This window comes from Choristoneura fumiferana, chromosome Z (genome assembly GCF_025370935.1).
Source record: "Choristoneura fumiferana chromosome Z, NRCan_CFum_1, whole genome shotgun sequence".
In the NCBI taxonomy this organism is placed as follows: domain Eukaryota; kingdom Metazoa; phylum Arthropoda; class Insecta; order Lepidoptera; family Tortricidae; genus Choristoneura; species Choristoneura fumiferana.
Genome location: NC_133472.1, coordinates 10,323,129 through 10,342,238, shown reverse-complemented (window position 1 = coordinate 10,342,238; position 19,110 = coordinate 10,323,129). Strand labels below are relative to the sequence as shown.

At 36.4% G+C, this 19,110-nt stretch overlaps 1 protein-coding gene across 1 annotated transcript in view; it reads right to left on the bottom strand.

Annotated features, from left to right (window-relative positions):
* Positions 1 to 8,437: 8,437 nt before the first annotated feature.
* Positions 8,438 to 19,110, bottom strand: part of LOC141426861 (beta-1,4-glucuronyltransferase 1) — a 114,326-nt gene continuing 103,653 nt past the window's right edge. The window contains exons 5-7 of the mRNA XM_074086085.1: positions 17,364 to 17,496; positions 13,332 to 13,465; positions 8,438 to 12,910 (exon numbers count right to left, since the gene is read on the bottom strand). Of these exons, the coding sequence (XP_073942186.1) occupies positions 12,713 to 12,910; positions 13,332 to 13,465; positions 17,364 to 17,496 (465 nt within the window). The 3' untranslated portion in view covers positions 8,438 to 12,712. The remainder of the gene's footprint in view (positions 12,911 to 13,331; positions 13,466 to 17,363; positions 17,497 to 19,110) is intronic.

Genomic DNA, 19,110 nt, shown 5'->3' with positions numbered 1-19,110 from the left:
CAGACAAAAGTTTTTACATAAAATTTCCAATACATTTGGTCATATTCATTTTTGCTCTACGATCAATACTTGAGGAGCTACCTACAGGTTGTGTAAGTTTGAATAGATAGATGTTAAAAAGTAGATGATTTATTTTATGAATATTTTTTTTATTCAAGAATATAAAAAGCAAATTAGTTTGTCTTCATTATCTTATTCATCGCCTTCTACATCGACATCGTCGTCTTCTCCTATGATATCTGAGTTTGTGTTTGAGGAGCTGGAGGATCAGTGGTGGTGATTGGCTCCAGGGTTCCATCAGCTCTTCGCTTCCAACCCTACTTTGGTGGAACACTCGTAATGCGTGATAATTTGCTGACCCTTTAGTAGGGGGGAGAAAGGAGAGATCAATTTTGGACTTGGTGCTGGATTTTACAAAAAGCGAGTATCGATGGCTGTGAAGATGAAGCTGAGTAGTGGGCGCACGATATATCGTCAAAAACATCGTTTCTCCTGATTTTGCTTTGGCTTCCGATGTTGATGTTACACACAACTTGTAGCTCCTAAAGTATTGATTGATCGTAGAGCAAAAATAAAGATGACCAAATTTGTCGAAAGTAGAAACATTTGTCTTAAGTAATCATAATACTATTCGAAAAAATATTCGAGATATGAGCTAAAACCGGAAAAAAGGTACATTCACCCCCCCCCCCCCTCTCCCTACACCTTTAGCACAACCCCCACCCTTGAGGACTTTTAGTATGTTCATCTGGATACCGCAAGGTATAACTGTACCAATTTTCAAAACTACATGTATTTTTTCCCCTGATTTTATTAATTTTCTCACCCTATAATGTGTCCGTATAGATTATGACGTTCCATATTCGAAAAATGACCGTGTCCCATACCGATTCTGTGCACTATACTATCACAAGCAACAAGTCATTTCAATTTTTCACCTACTTTTTTAGGGTTCCGGAACCAAAATGGCAAAAACGGAACCCTTATAGTATCGCCATGTCTGTCTGTCTGTCTGTCCGTCCGTCCGCGGCTTTGCTCAGGGACTATCAATGCTAGAAAGGTGTATTTTGCACGGATATATATGTATACTATGCCGACAAAATGGTACAATAAAAAACTAAAAAAAAATTTTTTTTACGGTAGTTACCTCCCACACACGTAAAGTGGGGGTGTTTTTTTTTCTCATACAACCTTATAGTGTGGAGTATCGTTGGATAGGTCTTTTAAAACCATTAGGGGTTTGCTAAGACTATTTTTCGATTCAATAATTTGTTTGCGAAATATTCAACTTTAAAGTGTAAATTTTCATTAAAATCGAGCGCCCCCCCTCTAAAATCTAAACCGGTGGGTGGAAAAATTTGAAAAAAATCAGGATGGTAGTAAGTATATCAAACTTTCAAGGAAAACTATAACGGTTAAGTTTGCTTGAGAATTATTAGTAGTTTATGAGTAAATAGCAGCCTAAGGTATAAAATATACCTAAACTATGGAAGATTCCGTATAAAATACGAAATTATTAGAAAAATATTACTTAAGTAATTTTTTCGTAATGGCTACGGAACCCTATTTTGGGCGTGTCCGACATGCTCTTGGCCGTTTTTTATGTATGTTCACCGATTACTCAGTCAATTGAGGACCATTTTCAAAATTCTTTTGTTATTCGAAAGAGTACTCTTCTGAGGTGGTCCCGTTGTCACCAAGGCAAGATCTGATGATGGGATCCTAGGGAAATTGAGGGCAAAAAACCTAAAAGTTTAAAGGCACACCTAAGGCGATTTTGGCATTTTTAGCATTAAGATAAGCATTTACATTTAGAAAGTATCATTTGGTAAACTGGACCTGATGAAGAAGACCAATGGAACCCATGACCAATGGAACTAGTCAAAGCTAAGTGATGCTCGCACCAAGCGTCTATAAATGATCATGATTATAATATACCTAGCTAAGCTTTATGTAAATGTTTCTTTCGAACTGATCTGATGCTGAAGCCAGAAGGTAGGCAACGGAACTCTGTTATAAAAGAACGTAACTAAGCCGTGTTTGGGCTTAATGGAATCGCTGTGAGGTATACTTTGGCTATGAATCACTAAAAAGTGAGAAATAAAGAAATTTTTTAACAAAAAAGGTAAACCGACTCCAAAAAAAATACAAAAAATGGAACCGACTACAAAAACCTGGAAAAAATTTTTTTCGGTACCTACTAGCTCAGCTACCTAATGAATGAAATCCATAGTATGTAGGTGAGGTAGACGACGGTTGTTCCACTCTTGCTGGCTCGTGCTGAGGCACCGACTTCGAGCTAGAAGGTACTGAGAAAAATATTTTCAAGGTTTTTGTAATCGGTTCCATTTTCTGTTATTTTTTTTATTTTTTGGAGTCGGTTTACCTTTTTTGCTAAAAAAAATCTTTAAATGTGATAGATATGTGACTTTGAACTACGTAATCCGAAATTGGAATTTAGTTTTGGTAATAAGTTACAGAAACAGCCAATAAAATTACTGGGCGCATGAGATAATACCTATGTTGTGGACCAAGTGATAAATCGGTATAATTTTCCATAATTCCTGGGGAATAATGAGATAGCAATTTGATAAAAACTATTAAAATAATTAAATTGCCCGGGCATTACGTATAGGTAATACCAGGATTATCCACCAGCAACTTGCTCTTCGATACGGCCTTGTGGACTCCGAGGTGCCGTGCTACGTACTACCCTGCGCCAGTTTTCGAAAATGATCTTGCCACGCTCTATTGAAGGGTTCATAAACTTTTTGGAATCACGGATCACTTAAAAACATTTTCACTGATCCCTGTCAAACAATATTTTTGCAAATGTCTTAATAAATATGTTTACAGACTGCCGTACTGCGGACCTCTGATACACATGCTACGGGCCCCTAAGCTTTACCTAGCTTTATCTACAAGACCTCACACTTTAAGAAACCCTGCTCTATTGTGATCCATTATAGCAAATTTGTAGCCAATAAGGCTGATATCGTGGTGACAGTTCGATCAAAACGCCAAGCAGTGCTCGTTGACATCACCATCCCTCATGGCGAGAGCCTCGTGAAGGCACAAACTCAGCAAGTACCTTGATTTGACTCACGAGGAGGCTTTGTGGGATGTTGACTCGACGATCATCGTCCCGATAGTTGTTTCGGCAAACCAGTCTAATAGCGAAGTCTCGTCTCGACCAATTCCTCAAGAGGCTCTCGCTAGATGGCTGGATCAAGGGCCAGATACAGAAGGCTGTACTTCTGGACACGGTACGCATCGTCCGGAGGTTCCTCACTCTGCGGCCCTGACCACCAACCACAGGTTAAGTTTTTATAATAGTCTTTATTTTGTTTGTACTCTTTTGTATTTTACTTTTTATAATTATTATAAAAACCTAAAATAAGAAAGAAAATAAATAAAGAGAATAATAATATATAGATAAGCAGATTACAGATAGATAACGGCATAATACGAGTACACCAGACACTGACAAAATTGTCTTCCGATGCATAGAGTCCTATTTATTAAAACTAATTTGTGAGATGACATTTGGACGTCATTTATCATTTCCTATATTTATATTGCTTTATGTGATCATTTACCGAAAAACCGTGCATTTTTCGCGTCTAAGAATACCACAACGCGTTAATATCGCAAGCAATCAAAATATTCGCTCACACATATTTACCGCTCCTGCAAGTTCAAGAAGCTGTCAGTTTGCTCATGATAATTTATCGAGCAATTATACAAATTCAGAGCATCTGCTGTTGTCTAATGGGGATGACAGTGGAGATAGCGAAACGCAGTCTTCCGAGAGGTCTCAACAGTCTACACCAGAGCTACAACCAGTAGAAAACCAGGAAAAACCTTTAGCAGATAACACACAACCATCACAGGAGGAGCTACCACCATATAATGATGCTAGCTTCAGTGATACTAGAAGATATCCTACTGACAACTGGCCAACTCCTGCAGGGGCCTCCGCTGGGACGATGAGAAAGTCAGCAAGCACCAGATTCATGTGTAGAAGGTTAATGGCATTTTGTTTGTTCTACCCACTGGTTTTACCAGTAAACCCGTATCTTTTTACTTCTGAGTCTTGGGTACATACATAGGTACTCTGTAATAACCAGTAATAGATTCCTGGAAAATGTCATTAGGACGTCATTTCTCATTTCCAACAATAATATTTCTTTACGCGATCGCGATCTTATATCGCAACACCATACACTTTTCACGGCAACGTATGTCACAAAGCGCGCACATCGTGTCCAGTCTGAACACCAGGTCACAGACGTTCATCGCTCCCTCAGGTTTAAGAAGTCAGCTTGTTCATATTTGTTCGAAAAATGATAACCTTTCAGAGTATCTGTTGTTGTCTAATGGGGCAGACAAAGGTGAAAACGACTCTGTTGAGAGACCCGAGAACTCTCGATCAGAGACAGATGAAAAGCCCGTAGCATCGCAAGTAGAAGATCCAGAACCAACGCAAGTAGAAAATCCAGAACCACCGCAGGTAGAAAACTCGGCACCATCTCCAGTAGATAATCCACAACCACCGGAGGAGGAACAGCGGCCTTACAATAATGGCACTTTCCGTGAAAGAAGATATTCCAGTGACCATTGGGCTGGAATGGCAAGGAAGTCAGGTAGCACCAAATATTTTCACAAAAGTTTGATGGTGTTAAGTGCGACAGTGTCTTTTTTATCTTCTACTATAGCTATGTTAGATTTTCAGGTTTTGTAAAGGTAAGGTATCTTTGTATAAGTTAATTATTGATATAAAGTTTTTAATTTTAATAGAGTTCATATAGATTATTGACGGATGACATTAAAACTGTAAACTGCTTCATTTTCGTTTTCTTTTATATTAAGGCGGTAATTTATTTAACGATAGATTCTACAAATGTATATTCTGTTTGCTCTGTCAATTCCACTAGAAGGCCTGCTCAGGGATATTCTGCGACAGTCAGATGACTTCGTCAGTCTCCCTGGAAACCCGACTATATCTGTTTTGCGATATACCTATAATGACAACACTGACGTACACAATATGAACCGAATTAATACTGATGATAATCGTTGGCCAGCTGTTTCATAAAAAAAATACGTTTAAAAAAGTATCTCAATAGTTAGCGAGTAAATAAACTTACTTACTTAATTAAAGCATCTCCCCAGCAACCGCAAAATTTTATTTAAGAAATTTCACACAGTTACTTATACTTAGTTTTTAAGTACAGTCACGGAATCTGAATCACGTGCCAGGGTGGAACCTTAGTGCTACTAGTGTCATGTTGACACCCCATCGGTATATCAGCCAAAGAAGTAGGTACCTAATAGCGAAATTGGTTATGAAAAGGTTCCATGGGCAAATGATAATTTCAGTTTCCTCGACTGTACCTAAACTACTGGGCCAAAAAAATGGTCCTGCGGTTATTATCATTGAATAAGTTAGATACCTATGGCTGTTTGTTATGGCAGTTAATTAAGGTCAACCGGGGCTAATGCGTCACAATACTTTAAACAGCATTTTTATCAGATTATAACAAACACATTATGTATCCTTAAAAGCTATAACTTATGATACAAGCTAGCATATTTTATCTAATTTTATGTTTTATTGCCATTTTATGGCATTTTTAATAACTTCTACGTGTAAAAAACGTTTCTGTAAAAGCTTGGATTTTTAGACGCTATAATCCCAGGTGGGGTGAAAGCGTCTTTTACTAAGTATTATGTGATCGGATTGGTCGGAATGATTTTAATCGAGATAATTTTATAAAAACACACATGACAAAGTTTATTATTATGTTGTACGCTAAATTATAGCCTTAGTTTAGGGTAATTAGTTGAACAAAAATATTTGGGGCTCTAGCGTCTAATTGACCTCGTTTCTTATAGACGCATTAGCCCCTTCCTAGATTCCAGGGGTACCAAACAATTTTATCTCCTAATAGGTTCGAGTATTTTTTTTTACATCTCTTAGCTGAAAATTTTATATTGAATCAACAAATAAACAAAATACAATATAATAATAATTGTATTGTACAAAAATTTCCCACTGTACTTCAAATCAAAAAATCACTGCGAAGAAGGGTGCCCACGGCTCAAGGAGCTGATGATCCACTTCGCTGCTTATCGCGAGGACAAGTGTTGGTACGGCGCAACCTCTATGGTTGTAACAGCTCTATGACGTTCTTCTGTCAGCTCGTCTTGTCACGTATTTACATAAAGGAAATACGTTATTATAATTTATTTCTTATATAAAATAAGGCATTGTATTGCAAATGGTATATTTATATCCCACGCCCAACACTAATTCCATTTGGGCAGTCACAGCAATACCGTCTTATACTAGCTATATCAGTACTGTTTGGCTCATAATCAATGTAAATTCTGTAGGTTTTGCTGTTTGTGTGGCGCGATTTTGCTTGGAACTTTACGATATTTGGTGATGCTTTGATGTATGACGCATTGAGATCATTCTCACTAAGAAAATGGTTAGAGTAAAATTACACACGATGCTGCTTGTCAGTTCTGTTAGCTTGAACTTGGCTTGACACGCTACCGCGTGTCTAGATTCAAGCCTTCCTAAAATATGCCCACTTTACAGGAGGAATTTTCCCACATTAAAAATTATCCATTCCCCACGTTCGTTGGATTAGTTTTAACGTGATGCTGATAAAAACAAACCGACAAACAGACATGAATTCTAAACAGCAATTTCTGGGTTCTTTTTTTTAACAAACTAAGTTTTCTAGATAGGTATTGCAGGTACAGATTACAAATTTATTCCTTTATTAGACATATGTATAGTTAGATTAACAGCTATAATATTATCCTAAAGTAAAAGGTTTCAGACCTGAGAAAATGGGGCTATTGCGTTACAATAGACGCAAGGGTTTTAATGCTGAATTTGCCGAACAGGATCGATTTCTTTAATGCTTGAGCCAATTGAGCCATAATAAAAAAATACTGCCTTTCAAATCATCAACGAAATAACGAACCAAACCTAACCGAATTAACGTTATTATCACTTGTTTTCAATAAACTCTCAAATGGTTAGTGGTACTCAACACAAAAAGGTTAGTCAAGAACAAAAATGTTACTGCGAGAATTCACCTGTGTAAAAAAAAAGATGGAAATACGCATGAAATGTGTCAACCACGTGTCAACAATGACACTAAAAAGGCATTTGATCTGCACGCCCACAATTCTATATCTTATCTTAATCTCGATACATTTGCGTATCCTTTCACGACACCACGCGCGTGAAGCTCTGGTCAACCTTAGAAGTAGATTTACAGAGGTTACTCTACTTGCTCACAGTTCACAGTTTAGATGTCAACATGATAGTCCAGATGCAATGGTCCCACATAACTTGTTTAAGGGGCTATTGTTGTCCAACGGTGATACCAAAGGTGATGAAGATCAGCAGACTGAAGAAGCGAAACCTGAGGAGCCGCAGCAGGAAGAAAAGGTAGAACCTGAGCCAGCCGAGGAAGTCGTACCAAGAAGAAGCCGTATAGAGACATACGATGAGTTCGCTCGATTCAGGGACTCCAGTAGACCACCAGACAGCCATTACCCGCCTGGCCCTGTTGGAGGTTTAAAGAGATCTACTGCATCGAGATCTTCAATAAGCATATTGTTTGTAATAGTAGGTTCAGGCATAATTGCTTTAAATTCGTTATAGGACCTGCAGAGGTTGGGCCTGATTATTAGAGCACGTTGGTAAAGGGAGAACTTTTATACCTACATACAAGCAAAAATAAGTTACAACCCCATTTGAAATGACAGTAAAGAGACCGTCTCAAGGTGGTTTTCCACCGGCGAGGCGAGACGAGAATTGAAATTTGTATGGCAGCGCCCGCGGTGGCTTGCGGCGGGCGCGCGAGAATGCATACAAATTTCAATTCTCGTCTCGCCTCGCCGGTGAAAAATCACCATCAGACTTCGTTCAAGTCAGAAGTCGTTATGCGGGATATTATTTAAAACAAAAACAATAGTAAGGATCTCTACAAATAAGCGTAAAATCAAACAAGTCATCAAGTGGTGTGATGTGTGGTTTAGACTGAAATTTGTCATGCGGTAACGCGAGTATTAGTAATAAATACACGTTGGTTGGTAGGTAGTATCATTACGTTTCTACTCGGCGGGCCAACTTATCGCAACTCTTTTTCCGAACAGAATTACGGTATAAGTAGGACAGTATAGGAGGAGCATCTGGATCTAGGTTTCCAACAAGGGACATGACATGCGCTGTGTTCCTTCCGTGTCCAAGGTCCAAACAGTGGTGTTTTTGCCAGTTTTTGAATTCAAACTCAATAGCCTCTTTTACATTGTTTATGGCAACTTTTCTTAAGTTGTTGCGTTGTTTATAATTTTAATCTGTTCTAATACCTACCTATAGAATTCACAAGGAATAAAAACGATCATACATTGAGAAAGTTATTTATTTTGATTTCTACACCGATTATACTTTACATGATGATTCCTAAGAAATTGTTTATAATATTATAAAAGATAAAGCAATTACATTATTCTTATATTTTGATAAATATTTTCATAAATGATCACATCGAGAGACTTTCTACATATTGCACTTACAAACTAGGAGGCGCCAGCCTACAAGTGAAACTCACCACATGCGTATACCAAAACCGAATCCCATTTACATATAAACTTAAGCTAATAGAATCAAGGGAATACTGAAAATAAAGATTTTACTTTATTTTCGAAATTCGAGCCAGAAAATTATACCTATTCAGGATCTGCTAATAACTACCTATCTATGACTATGTCCGAACGTGGTGAGTTTAACACTTATCACTTATATAAATATAGCTACTTAATAGCCGATACATAAGGCCCATCTCACAGCACTATATCTCTATTTATAGGCTTTTCACCTGTATGTGGAAATGACATTGCCAACTTAGGCCATAAACTGTAAACATTGAGTCAATAGTTAGGTACCTTAAATTCTATTACCCTTTTACTTGTTTTAAAAGTATGTATCAATCAAGCAATTTCGCAAAGTTTACCAAAAAGTTTTGTATGGACTCAAAATTTACTAATCTAGTTACGCTTTGCGATGTAACTCCATGATTACTTAAAAATAACATTAAACGGCTATATATAGACACACCATTTATTAAAAGCTTTATAATAGAAGAAGATATACAACTAGATACAAGTATAATGCACTTGAGGAATTTAACGTAATTAATAATCTTAAAATATATGCTAAGTGTTAAGAAAAGATATGTACGTAGGAATCGACTTGTAGCGCATCACTTAAAATGATATAAACCGCTTATTGTTAATGCAATCTTTAATTAGGCAGTAGGTACGTGGAATTATCAGAGATCAGCTCAAAAAGTTCTAGACGCTGCCTACTCAAAGAGTACCTAAGTAATAGTGTGTAGATATTTTTCTGCTGAATTTGATGTAGATTTAACTACGGTTGACATGTAAAATTTGCGTACATACCTAAAATACGTTGTCTAAGACTGAAATTCCATTTTATGAGAAGCTCTTTACTTTAGTCTTTCGGATCTCTTACACATTATATGCTTACTTACCAAGTTATCATAATCAGCATACCTATATACCGTGTAGACGACTATTTATTTATAACAGTTTTTAACAGAAAAACCTGTTTTTTCATACCAGAGGGAACCGGTTTGTATTGAAATGCAGTCGGAAGAAATCGACCAGTTTTTCGTTTTGAGTATCAAGTAATAGGTAAGTAGATGTAAGGTCTAAGAAAATTTCTGTAAAATATATTCCATTGTTTGATGCTAGCTGTACAAATTAGTTTTCCGTTTTAAATAATAGAGGTAAAGTCTCAAAAATTCTGTTATAGTTATACGTTTGATGCTAACTCTACAAACGCATTTGTTAGTGTTGTATTTAAGGTATGCTTCGATACTGAATTCATAAACTAAGCAGTAGGATCCCAGAAATTTGTGAAGTACTTACACAAGCAAACTCAATAAATAAAGGACATTAATATGGCGTCTTTTTTATTGGTACAAAGTTAGGTGTTGGGTTTTGGTTTAGCTTTGAAGTTTTAGTTTAACGACTGAATTAACAGCCGAGCCAATAAAGTATGATGTCGTATCTTCTGATTGATATAGTAGTATTAAAACTCAAACAAGTTTGACCGGGACCCCAATTCTTAGTGGGGCCATTCATTTATTACGTAAGACGATTTAGGGGGGGAGGGGGTCGGCCATGTCTTATTTTTTCTTAAAAGAGAGTGGGATGCGAGTCTTGATAGTTCTTACGTAAGATCACAAAATATGTAAAGTTAAGATTTGAAAAAGCGCGGGCAATGACCAAGAAGAAGCAACACCTGATATTAGAGATGTTCCAGTGGCAGATCCACTTTCTGAGTGGGTTTTGAGCCCATGGATTGAAAATGTTATGTAGTTATTATCCAAATGATTATAATGATTGATTCCATCCATTGTAAACGTTCCTAGAAGTTGTTACTCTTTTCTTCCTTTTTCTTACGTAATTTATTTAACAGGGGGTCGGCCTATTTTTTATTATTTTTCTTATTTAGGGGGAGGAGGGGGTCACACACTAGTAAACATCGTCTTAAAACGTAATAAATGAATGGCCCCGGTGTTATCGATTTATATCTTCATGCTGATATTCTATGGAACTACGGTTTTGACAAATGGTTTCTTTCGTCAAAGAACTACAGCCAGCTTACAATCGCGAGGACTACTGCCAAAAAAACCAATACTATTGTTAACATTCAGTTTTTTCAATTAAATTTCGCAACATGCCCACACTTCTAATAATAATGGGCTAGTTAGTACATTTACCCCCTGTTTACCATCCATTGATTAATTTTATCTGACGGATAAATGTCTCTATTTCTTTTGTCCGAATAGACGAAGACGGCATCATGTTTATCCGTCAGATAAAATTAATCAATGGGTTGTGTAACAGCTCCTTAATACAGTCCGTATGAGATATGTACTTAGTAAACCATTCCCATAACATAACACTACGAAGTTGAAATAAAACTTGTGCCGTACCAAAATAAGATTCAATGACTGTATACAAGCCAGATTTATAAAAAAATATGAGATTTAAAAGTTTTCGGAGCTATTATATGTATTAGCTTACACGATATCGGTTTCATTTTGTCATGTTATAATTAACAAACAGTCTTTACGTTGGATTAATGAGGAGAATGAATATTTTTGGTATAGGTATAAATATAACGATGTGCGTTAATTCACTGTATTTATTTAACACAGTCAACTACAAAAAAGTTTAGAAAAATTTCGTTGACCAATGATCAAGTGATAAATGCTGATCACTTGGTCCCCCTATGTAGAGCCTAGAACTGACTTATTATTGGATAAGATCGAGATTATATACTCAGTAAGCTAGAAATAGATACATCAATACACAACAATAAGGATTGATGTTCTTCTAAATAAATAATGCACTTAGGTAGCCGGAAAAATCCGTTTGACAAGTTTTTATCCCAGTTGTACCAATTGATATAAATGAAAACGTTGAGTTTGTGAAAACATTATTTTAAGAAGTATAAGTAAATGACGTATTCAACATATAGGAAAATCCTTATCATTAATTAAAATTGTACAAGAGCCTAAGGCGATATAAGTTACAATAAAATTCTCTTAGAAAAATATCGTAGTGCTTATACGCTGATATGTTTTATTTAGGCCTTCAATTCCTTTGATTACTCAAGCTTGGAAAAATATGGATATCATTCGAAATTCCACTTACTCTCGTAGTTTTTAATCTTATTGAGAGATTAATTTATCTTTATGAAAATTTATGATTACCGGTTCACTACAACCAAATGTCATTGATTACCAAGTTCCTAGTACGCCGCAATGTCAAAACAAGTTAGTTTCAAAATGTCTAAAATTTGAAATCACTTACTCCTACTTCTTAAAAGACCGTATTCTTGACATGACTGTAATTCAAATTAAAATGATACAAAAATGTCTCAAGATTAAAATGTAGTCTCAAAATACCTAAAACTCTTACAGAGCTGCTATGGAAAAATGTCTGAATTCCGAAATCACTGTTTTTCATAAATATAGCGATGAATAACTAAATTAATTATCAACTTGGATTTTATTCAGTTTTATCTTGTTACTATTTTTTATCATAAATACGATCGAAAATTTAGTGTCCCCAGACCAAATTTTAGGTATTATGAGACAGAGTCATTTTGATCTTTGGGCCATTTTAAGGTATTTTTGAATTTAAAAACAAACTCTTTATTGTACAAAATAAGTAAAAAAACACCATTTGTTAAAATTAACCGATACATTTTTGAATTTTGGTAATTATGAAGCTAATATATTTTCACCTTCAGTCTTAATAATAATTCGATATTTGAAGTTGTTTTTTACCAATTATATATTTTGGATATCGGATGTAATGTGTAAAGGTAATAATGACATTTTGTTAGACGGAAAATAAATATATTTGAGATTTTTGACATTTTGGAACTATCTGTTTTGACATTGCGACGTACTAGGAACATGGTATTATGATATTTGGTTGTAGCGAACCGGTAACAATTTAAGATCCCTATCTCCAAATAACGCTAGATTCCAACATGAATGGATCGTAAAACACGCGAGGAGACTGGTAGGTAAGTAATGAATTATTCCTATTTCACAGCATTTTCTTATTTTATTCGTCACATTGCACACCCGTCTCTGGTTCCGAACAACTTTTTCAGTTCAGGTGTAATAACGCCTTTCACGAAGTGATTCTGTCTGCTCACAATAGCGTCACGCTTTGCGTTCTTCGCAAAGCGCTTTATACCGGGTTTGTGGATCAGGAACGCGTTGTTGAGAATCATGAAGTCATAGTCCTTCACGCATAATATGTATCCCTGAAAAAAAAAAAACAGTATATGTGTTAGAATTCTACAAATTCTGATGTTTCGAACCCTTTGTAGATTATGTGGTCATGTTGAAAAGAAACAAAACACGATGATGTTTGCTTGGTCATAAGGTACTTATGATACCTACAGTCAAGAGCAGACGTCAAAAATACCTACACACCTTTATGCCATTAACCATAAGGTCAATGTATACATTAAATGCCCTCGACTGTATAGTCACCAGCACCAATATCTGACACAGCAAAGCGTGCATAAATATCTGATAAGACTCTGTTTCTAGAGCCGGTAGGACGTGTCAGATATTTTTGCACGTACTGCTGTGGCGGATATTACATAATCCAAGCGGAGACTGAAGTGATTGCTCATTTCCGCAGTCTTTTAAGTTGCAATGAAAAATTTGGTAACTAACCTGAGTCATTTTGTCTTTCTTGCCTTCCCAGCTGAGCCGCTCATCGTAATAGGGGTCGCGGTGAGTGCCAATGAATATGGGCTCCCATATAACATACTTTCCTTTCCTCTTGCCCACGTGGAATACATCCATTTCTGTAAAAACAATTTTACGTCATAAAAAATGAACGGTTTCGCAACGGCATTGAATTATATATTTTTTGAATTACAATTTAAAAAGAAACATTATATGTATATCCTAAATATAATTATATTGTACGGCTGTGTACAGTTTGTGCTGAGCCACGCACACAAGGCTACGAGAAGAGGCCTCACTCTATTGTTGACAGAATGGATATCGTTTTATTTTGTACCAACATTTTTTTGTTTTATAACACAATTCCACATGAAAATTTAAACGAAGATATGTATACTTAAATAATTAAAAAAAAACACAACTACAAATTTATCTTAAATTCCTATTCAGTTTGAGCTTGTACGGCCAAAGGTATGAACCCGCCGGGTATACTCGTTTAATAAAACTGTTTCGCTCGCCTCTCGTGACATTTCGGAACCGTACTTGTCAGTGAACAGAGCTCCGACAAAAATGACTGGATGCAGTGATTTTGGGGTTAGTAAAAGGTCTGACACGTTAAGTCTACAAAAACAAAACGTAACTTTTCATCGGAAAGTATTTCCTACGTTATTATTGGTGTATTAACAGTAAAAATACGATAAGTTTAAAATAATATTATTGATGGCCAGTGTGGCCAACTTTTTATAAACGTGGCCAATTTGGCAATTTTAAGATTTTTTTGTACCTAGTATAGATTAATTGAATTTTTGATTGCTATTATGAATTATACGTTTATCACATTATTTATTTGATTGACATCGTCAATGTAAACTTTAAGGCCAGACGCCGACATTTTTTTTCGCCTCGTTCGCTGTTGAGTAATGGAATGTATAACGATTTTATTATATGTTGGAGTATAGCCCATAGAGTATAGTGCTATATGACGCAAGTAAGACTTTTAACAGCCACAAGTGTTGCTTCGCCAGTGTCTCGTTATAGAGCAGTGACACTAGAGCGAGCTTGAGACAGACGCATACCAAGAAATTATCTTACGTGTAGTAGTATCGCTTGATCCAGTGTTTCACTGCTCTATACCGAGATTCTGCCGAAGCAATACTTGTGGCTATTATGGTGTTACTTGCGTTATGTAGCATCATGGTCAACTCCGACATATGTTTTGTGTGATTAGAGTACCTACCTATTTAAGCTATTACATATTTATTATCTGTCCCTATAATCAAATAAGTGTTTACGTTTGATGTGAAAGTGGCTATTAATCACTATTTTTATTGTTATTTTTTTTTTACTAGACATGAAGCGCAGTTTTGTTTTTTATTCGTTATTTAATAAATTGACCTTTACGTATTATTTTTTATAACGATTTAATCAAAATTATTTTATTTTATTTTTTGCTATCTCAATTATCTCATCTACCACTAGTAATATTGGCCATTTTTACCAACTTGATTAATGGCCACACCGATTGTCTCCGATAAAATTCTAGAGAGGGGACACACATATTTCCACTATCGATAAACTATTGAGTGAATGAATCAGTGAATGATTTATTATATCATGGTCTCGCATTTTCAGGTTTATTATAATAAAACAGAGTTGCGTTGGTATTTACTTGTTATAGGTTTCCAAAATACCTCTATCAGAAAATATACGGATGAGGAAATCCTGTATCTTTCTGGAGTCAATCGCTGTTGTTGCCATTATAATTCCCATGCATTCCGCCTGAAAGACGGTATTATGAGCTTCCATCCAGCTCTCGCCACCTTATGGACGGCGTTTTTTCTTGTTTTGAAGTAAAAGTTTATTAAACCGCTTATAAATGTTGTTTTATTACTTTTATCTAAGATTCACTAGATCATTATAACGAGATAACTAGACAATGTGATTAATTCGGTACCTGTTGTATTACTTTTGATACCTATGGTATACGAATAATGAACATAACTATCCAAAGATATCATGTACCTATGTAAAAATGTTGCTATATATAAAGCTTTTGATAAAGCCTAGAATCAGTTTTCAGTAGAAAAGCTCTAAACACTTATAAAACCTCAATATAGCAATCTTATTTTCTATTTAAATTTATAGGATTTAATGAATGACTGAATGTATGAATTGAAATCGACAATCGATTCGATTGAATGCTCGACATTCTTATCGATATGGCCCCAGCTCTAACTGTTTTTACTTTGTTGTCTATGTGTGACGTACAAATGTCATGTCCAGACAAGAAGTTTTTTACCGTGTGCATGCAAGTTACTGTTGTGTTTATGAATTCTGTTTGTATGCGTGAGTACAAACATTGTGCTTTTTTCATTAGTTGTAAAATTGCATATGTGGGAGTGCATCGCCCCCCCCCCCGCGAGTTTTGACAGAAAAAACGATTAGCAACCGGTGAGCGATACCCTCTCCGTTCTAGATAAATACTCAAAGATCTTGTGTAACTCGTTTGGAGTGTGTCCCCGCATGTATCGCTACTGGCACGATTGTACTGGAATTATGTGAACCGAGCATTATGTGAAGTTTGTGTTTCAAGATCTACCTACATACGAATAAAAGAAGCAATCCACCTCTCTCCTCCGATATTTAGTGTTTTTTCCAGACCCCTCCCCCGTTTGACCTCTTCTGAACATCACGTGTTTAATGGACGCTGCCCTAGTTGCATGTAAAACTGAAATGTTGTCTCTCAAGGAAAAAGCACACGCGTAGAGTTAGTAGAGTAATTGAATGCATCAAATTTCATATTTATACTCGTAGAGGTACTAGCTAGGCAATTGTGTCACTGAAAAATTTTGCGATTTTACAAAATGGCGCATTTTGGCCGGCGTCCGCTCCCAGCGCAATGCGGGTTCGTTGAACCATAATACGCAATTAGAATGCCCCATACGGCGGCAATGCCATGCTGCAGACGCATAAATAGCTCACGACACCGCGAGATTAATTGTTGCAGCGTAACGGGTATTGCCGAATTATCTAAAAATTTTGGGACAACGTTTTTAAGTCACAGCAGACAATATTTTATATTTGATTTAAGATATTTGTTTTTGTCCGGTAGAATTTGTTATTTAAATCCTCGCGGAACTATGCGATTTCCCGAAACAAAAAGTGTAACTTTAAAACTTGACACTGTTTACAATTTTGCGTTTAAGATTTGACTTGACTAACAAACAAACCAACTATAATAAATGTAGCCATCCACATCGCGGCAGTTCGGAGTTAGCAAAAGAGAGCGCTATTGCTTATTACTTTGTTTTTAGTATCGGTTATAATTTTATGATTTAAATTCGGGTTTTGTTCCGCGTACCTTGATTTGAGAGAAGTTTGATATTTCGGCACAGTTGCATGCGCCATGATCACGAGACGACATGCATCTCATAGTATCATGGTCCATGCAATTAGGGCTATCGTTTTTTGTCTTTCTAGATGACGCCACTGTTGCGTGAGGTTTTTAAGTGTGGCTTTCAAAGTCTGTTATTACGGGGTGAAAACAAAGTTTAGATTAAAGTCATATTATTATTTAATACACATTTAAACCGTACCTACCATAAAAATATCGAGCAACCACAGCGTTGCGTAGTCCCGTTTTAGTGGGGAAAAAGGGAGGACAAAAGTATCCGACAGACAAAACTGTCTCAAAACACAGACATTCATTGCCCCGTAACGCATAATTGTCATAATTAATTTCAGGTAATGCAAAATATTCACAAAATTATTCTAATTATAAATAAACCCACGTAGCTCACCCAAAAATATGAGATTTGACATTTCGGAGACCTCACGCTACACTAGCGCCTCTAGCGGCGAATTCAAACGCGATAGCCCTCATTGTGCCGAAATATCGAGCTTCTCTAAAATCAAGGTACGTGGAACAAAACCAGACTTCAAATCATAAAATTAATAATGACCGCGGTAGTCTAAAACATGTGTAGTACCGATTATAATTTTTAAAATTCAACGTACGTGTGGTTTCCTTGGCGCTCATCCACTGCGCCGCTTGAGGTATGTTGTGGCAGTTAGGGCACACAAACTTGTGGAAGGGAATAGCTGTCTGTTTCTTCAACATTGCTTGGAGCTCTGTCTTTGTTGATGGCACCTGAAATGTAAGGATTATTTGATTTTCAGGGTGATTCATCATTTACATGTATACGACCGGAATGAAAAAGGAAAGGTGCAATAATTTCGACTTATTGAAAATTTATTTGTAGGGTCATAATCTTAAACGAGCATATGTGGCATTTTTTTTTATGAGTCTTCTCTGAAAGTTTGATCTGAAAACAGCTCGTCAAAATATTTTATATGAAAAATAACACACAATAACAGTTGCTTTTTACAATAGCTTTTAAAACCATGAAGCTGGATTTCTATGTCTGATATGTCGTAGCGTGGCGCATCAGAATGCTATTGATTTCATACGTTTAGTAGTTATGGTGACATTTTTAATTGTCTGATGCAATGTGTCGTGACTGTTTGAGTTGCGGTTGCGACACACTGTATATAGCCACTACTTAAAAAAAAACTCGTACCTCAAAATCGATAATTTCTCGAGTGAACTTTATGATTATTATGTCAATGTTAAATTTTGTTGACATATTGATTTCAGATACGAGATTTTTTCAAAGAGTGACGATATAGAGGTATATAACGTAGACTCATGACACAGCACGTCAGGCAAGGGCAACCGGCTTAACTCACTTTGACTTTGGCATCGACTTCAAATATACTGATCGGAAACACTCTGGGTTTGGTGGACGTGTTCAGAGGTTTCGCGTTCCGTGCGATCATGTTCAAAAAGCGGGGCACTAGATTAGGACTAGGATACAACTCGATGTCGGAAGGCAGTATGTAGTGGGTGAGAGCGGCATCTCTGGCAATGTTGCGTGCGACGTTGACTGGGTACAAAAGACTTTTCAACTTCATGTAGGTCGTCGAGGAGTTGACGACGTACGGGGGCTTTTCGGTGCAATTATAAGGTGTGTTCAGGAAGACCTCCGGGTCTGGTATCTGGAATACAAAATGGATCAAGTGAGAACATACATCAGTCCGCAAAGATTCTTTTATTATTTTACATATTATAGAGCTGGTGTTTGAGGCAGCGTAAAAACTTGTACAATATTGCTTTCACAGTTTTGTCAACTTAGCGACTTATTGTGTCAGTTTTAGGGTTAATCAGTCCTATGTCAGTCAGTCCGTTAAAATTAAGATTTTATTTTTATTTTAATTCAAGTTTTTTGTTAACAGTACTTGTATTGTCATCTAACCTACATAATATTATATATGTACCAAATTTCAAGTCAATTCGACCACTGCAATTAGATCAAAATTAAATTGCCAGATTAGAAACAAAGAATAATTGAGATTAAAGAGTAGATATAACAGGTGGAGCTAATAAAAGACTAGCTACTATTACTGTCTATTATTGTCTATCTCACCTTGCTAGGTATATGTTTGTGCTGGAAGAACACATGGAACGTGACGAATTCCCTTATGAGCTCGTTGTCCGTGCAATCCCGTAGGTACCTGATGCTGTTGACTGTGGGCGCCATGTCGGCTCCCGGCGCGTAGATGGCCAGGCTCACCGGCGCCATCCATCTGGTGACAACGAGACAAAACTCTTACTGTCTTACACAGAACTAAATTTATAAGAGGAATAGAAAATAGACACGTTATAGAGTGTATTTTCTTCAAAATAGATGTTTTTTTCGCCACT